General features: G+C 32.5%; 1 protein-coding gene across 1 annotated transcript; it reads left to right on the top strand.

Moving 5' to 3' along the window:
- Positions 1–4,387: 4,387 nt before the first annotated feature.
- Positions 4,388–6,672, top strand: LOC100795401 (UDP-glycosyltransferase 83A1). Its single transcript, XM_003530385.5, has 2 exons — positions 4,388–4,935; positions 5,675–6,672. Exons 1-2 carry the CDS (start codon positions 4,455–4,457, stop codon positions 6,520–6,522), a joined length of 1,329 nt encoding a protein of 442 aa, XP_003530433.1. The 5' UTR covers positions 4,388–4,454; the 3' UTR covers positions 6,523–6,672.
- Positions 6,673–7,636: the final 964 nt, after the last annotated feature.

Raw genomic sequence — 7,636 nt, 5'->3', positions numbered from 1 at the left:
AAATAACCGTTTGGTCCATCAACACCATCTCAATTGTTTGTTTACTATTTTGCTTTCGAGCTTGCCAAAGATCAGTGATATGCACAACTATTTTCCATGTTCCTTTTTTGGTGTGTAACTCAGATATCAGATTTTCTTTGCGAGACATCACTACAAAACAGATAATAAAGACCATTGCGAATCACAAAAAGAGAGACTAATACAAAGAAAATAGGAATCACATTCAACAGGAACAAATAGTTGGGACAATACCAACATTAAAAACCTTTTTGTCATTGAAAAAAACCTCGCCAAACAGAAATGCATAACTCAAAACGTGGTAAGAACAAAACAACAGCAGACATTAGCAAACCTTTTTGGTTTTGCAAATAGTGGCAAACAGGAGCAATCCGGCAAAAAAAGTTGGACGAAAATAGAAACCTACATATAATAGAAGAAAATAGCAACACACGTCAGTAAAGCCCAACAAAAAGGTAAAGGGTAACAGGGAAAAAAATGGACAAGAACAGAGGAAATAAAAAAAAAATCAAATACAAAAGTAATAAAAGATTTTAACACAACAATGAAAACGGACAAAAACACAATAACCATACACAAACCTGGAAAAAGAAGAATCAAATGACAGCTTCACGGCTGGATATAGAAGAAGTCAAACAGTACTAATCAAAATGAGAATGACAATGAGACAAAGGTTACATTTGTTTTTAGTCCAAAGCAAAAATCAAAATGAGACAACATTTGTTTTCAGTCCAAAACAATATACAACCAAATACAACGAAACTAAATGACAATAAAAATGAGACAAAGCTCAATTATTTTTTTTTTTCAGTACAAAGCAAATATACACAAAAAAAACCAACTACAAAGGCAAAGCTTTAAACATGAAGGAAAATGAAGAGTCCAAAACAATACACATAAAAAATAAACACAAAGGTAAATGTTTTTGAACACATGCATGCAAACGAACATAAAGGCCAAAACGAACACATGCATGCAAACCTGTTAAAAAAAACAAAATAGAAACAGTTGTAGGCATCAAAACAAACAGAAAGGCATAAACAGTAGCAATGTAAATCAAAATCAGGCAAAGTTCACGCATGTTCTCAACACTTTAGTCCAGAGGAAACTAAAAAAGCTAAACTGACAATGAACACATAACCGAAAAAAAAGCAAATGCAACACAAATCAAAAGTTCAGAAAGCAAGCGCAAAGGAGAGAAATAGTGAACGGAGTGAGCACAGAAAATGCGAAAAGAAGAAATGGGAAAAAAATGGAAAGCAGAAAAGGGAAGAAGCAAAAAGGGACAGGACGGACGAACATAAACAAAGAGACAACACACGTGCACTGAAGTGAGCAATCAATAGGACAGGTGGCAATACACGAGAATGAGGAAAAAAGAAGCATTAAACACGACAATGAGCAAAAGAAGGCCTATAACTGGACAGGTGTCAACAAGACAGAGAATGGACAGTGGACATGTGTCAACAAGACAGAGAATGGACAGTGGACAGGTGTCAACAGAACAGAGAAAAAGTAGGCAGGGCCTTGTTTGTATAATTATATAGAAGTCATGAGATCAGTGCTTGTTTTAGTATATAGTGTTGAAATATCTTTAATCTTTAATCATTATTTTTTTTATTCTTTATGCGAAAACTAAAAACTTACATGTCTATAACTTAGAATAATTCACCAAAAAACACTAGGATCTATAACATAATTGATTAGTAAGGATAAGATTGATATTTAATTCCTGATCTAAATGTTTTTCGACAATTGTTATAAGATTTTTGCGGCTATCCATCCCGAACAACCAATGAACAATGTAGCTCTTCAAATAGGGAGAAGAAATATTATATATTGACGTATATTGGGGACCTTAGTCTTCGATGTGCTAATCTAATAAGATTCTCATTATTCCCTAATGCGTCAAGAGACATATATTTATATCATCTTATGTAACTTAATTTGATAACATAAATAAAACCCATTAATAATAAATAACTAATATTTATCCTATAATATTAACCATAATAATTATTATTATTAGAATAAAAAATTATAATAAATAGTATATATATATATATATATATATATATCGTATATGTGTATACAGAACAAGATGCATCACCTAGTTCTCAGTGGTGTCACTCCAGGGTTTCCAATTATAAAGGGAAATTTCAACTATCCCCAGGAATGCCAATTATAGACACAGCTGACATTCCATGGTGCTGCATAGGCGACCCAGCCATGCAGAAGATATATAATTATCTTTCAAAGAGACACAATATTCACATTTAACAGATTGGTGGCTTTGCAATACCATTAGAAAACTTGAAGCCGGAGCGTTTTATCACGAAAGATCCTACCAATTGGTCCACTCATGGAGAGTGGTGATCATGAGTTTAGATCACGGGCAATTCTGGGAGGAAGACTTTTTTGCTTGAGTTGGCTTGATCAACAACTCCTTGTTCGGCCATATACATTTCATTTGGTAGCTTCACTGTTTTTGACCCTCATCAACTCAAGGAACTAGCACTTGGACTTGACCTCACAAATAGGCCTTTTTCTGTGGGTTTTGCGTGGGGATGATGCTAATGGAAGCACCAAAGTCACATACCCAGATGAATTTCATGGTACTCTTAGCAAAATTGTTAAATGGACACCTCAAAAGAAGGTGTTAAGCCACCCTACAATAGCTTGATTTATTAGTCATTGTGGTTGGAACTCTACAATGGAAGGTGTGTCCAATTGGGTACCTTTCTTGAGTTGGCCCTATTTTGCTGACCAATTAGTTGACAAGTCTTATATTTGTGATGTGTGGAAGGTTGGGATTTGTCTTGGATGACAAAGGGCTTATATCACGTTGGGATTTTACTGCATATTGCTAAAAACCAAAACCGATCAAAATTAAAAGACCCACTTTATATTGATAAAAGAATAGTCATGGTTAAGAATTTTTACAATATCACTAACAAAAAATTGAATACTGATATTCATAAAAACCAAAGTAAAATGATAAGTCAAAAAAATGTAACAGCTAAAACCCTTCCTTAAACTGATATAATGCATAAATCAATTTAAAGAAAAATCAAAGTCATCCGTACTTCAATATTAATGGAATTTAACTGATCTATGAATTGTTATAAATTTCTTATTTAATTTATATCTTTGATTAATATGTGTTGAAAAAAATCAACTAATAATATGCTTTGAAAGGCAAACTCAAATCATTCTCCAAAGCCTCAAAGGCCACTTGATTGAGAGGCTCATTTAAATTAAAAAAGTAAAAAAAGTTATATTTTCAAATAAAACTAATCTTTACACAAAACATAGTAGTGTTATTACTTTCTTTTTTATAAATTAAAAAATTCAACTTGTAGAAATTCATTGGAACTATAAACATATATTAATCAGGATAATCTAATAATTTCTGAAAGATGCAGATATCCTTAACCACAATATTTTTTTTCCGAAACATACTGGAAAAAAATTATATACCCAAACATAAAACTGCCCTCGTTATTTATTGAAACATATGATTTTATCATACACTGTTTTTTTTTTTAATTCAAAAATCCGTTGAGAATTCAGATCCTCTCAACCCGAATTCTTAACTCGATTTTTTTTTAAGAAAAAATATTTTTTTTTCAAAAGATTTAAAAATAATATAAATAAAGAAAGAAGTATATCTCCTACAGAACATTTTTTAAACTATCATTAGTTTTATCATTTTTATTTTTACGTTTTTATTATTCTTGTCTTATTACGCGTGTCTCTTTATCTCTTATCTTATCTAGGGTAGTGTTTTAATTTATGTCTATTATATAATTAAGATATAATAATTATTTATTCATTGTGTTTTTTAATTAATATAATTTCTTTAAATCATTTCCCTTTTTTAAAAATTTATTTTAAGATAACTAATTATTTTTCTTTTTTTTTAAATTAATGTACATAAGAAAACAAAATCATCAACAAAACAAAAATTAAACTTCAGATAAATTTACATGTTATGTGTCTTAAATTTGTAATTTACAATTTATTTAAGTAGCTATACGGTAACTAAAAAATCAGATAATATTCTCTAATTTTATTATTTTTCTTTATTTATATTGTTTTAAATCTTTTTAAAAAAATAGTTTTTCCTAGAATAAATCACATAGAATTTGAGTTGGGTGAACCCGAACTCTTAATGAGTTTTTGAAAAAAAAAATTTTAAGAAACATAATATAAATTCGAGTCCCTGAATTTACACTTTATACGGTAAAATTATATGTTTTTGATAAATAATGGAAAGAGTCATATGTTTGGGTATATAATTTTTTTTTCTCTGTTTCGAAAAAAAAAATCCCTTAACCACAGTCAAGTACAAACTTTAAATCAAGGAACAGTAGTCACGCAAGACACTTTTCATCTCCCAATAATTCATGCACTGAAAGCCAATTTCTAATTTGATGGGCGTCCCTCACTTTCTTCTAATTCCATATCCAACACTAGGACATGTGAACCCCCTTATGCAGTTGTCTCAGGTTCTTGCCAGACATGGCTGCAAGATCACTTTTCTGAACACAGAATTCAACCACAAAGGAGCAAATACAGCAGCAGGTGTTGGGATAGACAACGCCCATATAAAGTTTGTGACACTCCCAGATGGTTTGGTCCCTGAAGATGACAGAAGTGACCACAAAAAAGTTATTTTCTCAATCAAAAGCCACATGCCTCCTATGCTTCCCAAACTCATTCAAGATATCGATGCTTTGGATGCTAACAATAACATCACTTGCATTGTTGTCACAGTGAATATGGGTTGGGCCTTGGAAGTTGGCCACAAATTGGGAATTAAAGGAGCTCTTCTGTGGCCTGCATCTGCAACTTCGTTGGCCACGTGTGATTGTATCCCATGGTTGATTCATGATGGAATTATAGATTCAGATGGTAAAGTTTTCTAACTATAGATATTTATTTCTTGTTACATTCTGAGAAGGAACTGAAATTTTTGTACCATTTTGACCAATACCTAAATCTTGTACTCTTTAAGTTGACAAGAAGTATCAATTTTATTTGTTTTGTCTAACTATGGCGAAAAAGGAAGTAAAAATTTAGTTGTTTTACAATTTTATGTTATTTCTGAAAACAGCTGTAAAGAGATGCTTTTAGAAGTAGGGTAGCTTAAGAGGATACTGGTGTTTTTATATTCATCTTAGAATGCCAAAGTATACCTAGATAAGTAATATATTTGTTTTGGGATACACAATTATTGTTTTGATAAACCCAATATTACTTTCATGTCAAAATTTTTATAATTACTAGTTAACACAAAATAATATGTACGAATGAACCGAATGAACCTTTCTCCACAAATGCCACACATTCTGGACACATTCCAACACCGTCTTATTTCTTTGGTATCACATGCATCCATATCAGATTAAAGCAACGCTCAATTTTTTTATGCTTCACTAACATTTTTCAAGTATTACTTCTAAAAACATTAAAATTAGCAAGCCAAATGTAACCTATGAAATGCTCCTCTTGATTCTGATGCTAAGTTGCTAACACCTACAGTTGAGATTTCTGAGAAAATTTTATCTATGGCTGATCTGTAATTCTCAGTTAATTACTAGTGTAAATACAAACATGAGAGCTTTTTATGATTTCCTTTTTGGCATTTTAGGAAACCCCATCAAAAAACAAGAAATTCAACTCTCCACAAATCTGCCAATGATGGACACAGAAAACTTGCCATGGTGTAGCCTAGGTAAGATGCTCTTTCATCATATTGCACAAGAGATGCAAACTATTAAGTTAGGAGACTGGTGGCTTTGCAACACAACATATGATCTTGAGTCTGCCGCATTTTCCATATCACGACGGTTCCTACCAATTGGTCCATTGATTGCAAGTGACAGCAACAAAAGTTCACTCTGGCAAGGAGACACAACTTTCTTAGACTGGTTAGATCAGCAGCCACCTCAATCAGTTATATATGTTGCCTTTGGTAGTTTGGCAGTAATTGATCACAACCAACTTAAGGAATTAGCTCTAGGACTCAATTTCCTTGACAAGCCTTTTCTTTGGGTTGTACGGCCGAGTAATGATAATGAGGCAAACAATGCATGCTCTGATGAATTCCATGGAAGTAAAGGCAGAATTGTAAGTTGGGCACCACAGAAGAAGATATTGAACCACCCTGCCATAGCTTGTTTCATTAGTCACTGTGGTTGGAATTCTACCATAGAAGGTGTATGTGGTGGCGTACCTTTCTTGTGTTGGCCATTAGCCAAGGATCAGTTTGTTAACAAGTCATATATTTGTGATGTGTGGAAGGTTGGACTGGGATTAGACAAGGCTGAGAATGGATTAATATCAAAGGGAGAGATAAGGAAGAAGGTAGAGCAATTACTTGGCGATGAAGGCATAAAAGCAAGGTCGTTGAAACTGAAGGAATTGACCTTGAATAACATAGTAGAAGGTGGTCACTCTTCAAAGAATCTCAAAAACTTTATCAGCTGGGCAGAGTAATAATGCTTTGGTATAGTTTGGAAATCGTTGTAAACTTGCAATGTAGTTAGTAAAATTGTTCATTCCGTTATGTAGTATTTTGAGGACATTGAATATTATAAATATCATCATTTCCATTCCATGATAAAGGATTAGAGACCTTTACCTGGATTCATGATCTTGTTCTTGATGTCTTTCTCATATTTTCTGTTCTTTCCTTTCTTTGATTCTTGATCATCGAAGGTGGTTTTCTCCCCTCTCTCCCTTTCAATGTTTCTTTGATGACTAAGAAACCTTATTCTGTATGGCAGCTTTACTGACAAAAAAGCAGTGTCTATGTGTGTTGTTCTCCCACACATTCCTTATATATACAATTGTCTCAGAGAAAAAATTGGTAGCTGTTCACTATTTTGAAGGGAAGACATTTATTTTAGATTTATTTCTAGTTTCCTAAATGAAAATGCTAATTTGTACGAATTCAAGCACACAACCAAATCATCTTTGATTTCTGTCAAAGTTCTTATTTTTTTTTTTTGCAGTTTAATAACATGTAAACATGTGGTTTTCAGTTCACTACTAACAATCACACATTCCACTTCAAAAAAAAGAAACGTTAAGTGTGTCCCCATGGCATCTTTTGTGCATTTATTTGGTTAGAACTTAGAACACACTCAAACACATTCTTTCAGATAATAGCAAGAAATCAGTTACGGAGAAATCTATTTGTTTCTTTGCTGAAGAAGATATCGGTTTGTAGAAGTGGATTTGCTCCAACACCTAGCCTTAGAGATACCCTTTCAAGAGTCAAGAACAGAGGAGGTGCCTATTTCTACTTGAGACAGAGGTCACTTACTAATGGCTTTTTAAGAAGGAATACAAAAATGTAATTTCTAACTTAAATGAATGGGAAAAAAAATGGTCTAGCACAATGAATCTTGTATATCAGATAAACACAACTTAATGTCAATGCTAGCTGTATGGTTGATCCTATAACTTACTGTCATGAATGAACTGGTTCTTTGAAAGAGATATGGATTCAATTCATTAACCTTAACCGCTTGGATTTTTAGTTAAACATGAAAAAAAAAAAAAAAAGAAATTGAGAATGAAATCATCTAGCTAATTGCATCTAGTT

The sequence above is a fragment of the Glycine max genome, chromosome 8 (genome assembly GCF_000004515.6).
Source record: "Glycine max cultivar Williams 82 chromosome 8, Glycine_max_v4.0, whole genome shotgun sequence".
Lineage (NCBI taxonomy): Eukaryota > Viridiplantae > Streptophyta > Magnoliopsida > Fabales > Fabaceae > Glycine > Glycine max.
The sequence above is the reverse complement of the archived record's forward strand: the minus strand, read 5'-3'. Positions and strand labels throughout refer to the sequence as shown.

Bases quoted from the DNA above. Each gene is read 5' to 3' on its own strand.
- LOC100795401 (XM_003530385.5), top strand. From the start codon at position 4,455: ATGGGCGTCCCTCACTTTCTTCTAATTCCATATCCAACACTAGGACAT. The intron at 4,936-5,674 runs GTAAAGTTTTCT...TTGGCATTTTAG, and splicing joins TGGAATTATAGATTCAGATG to GAAACCCCATCAAAAAACAA.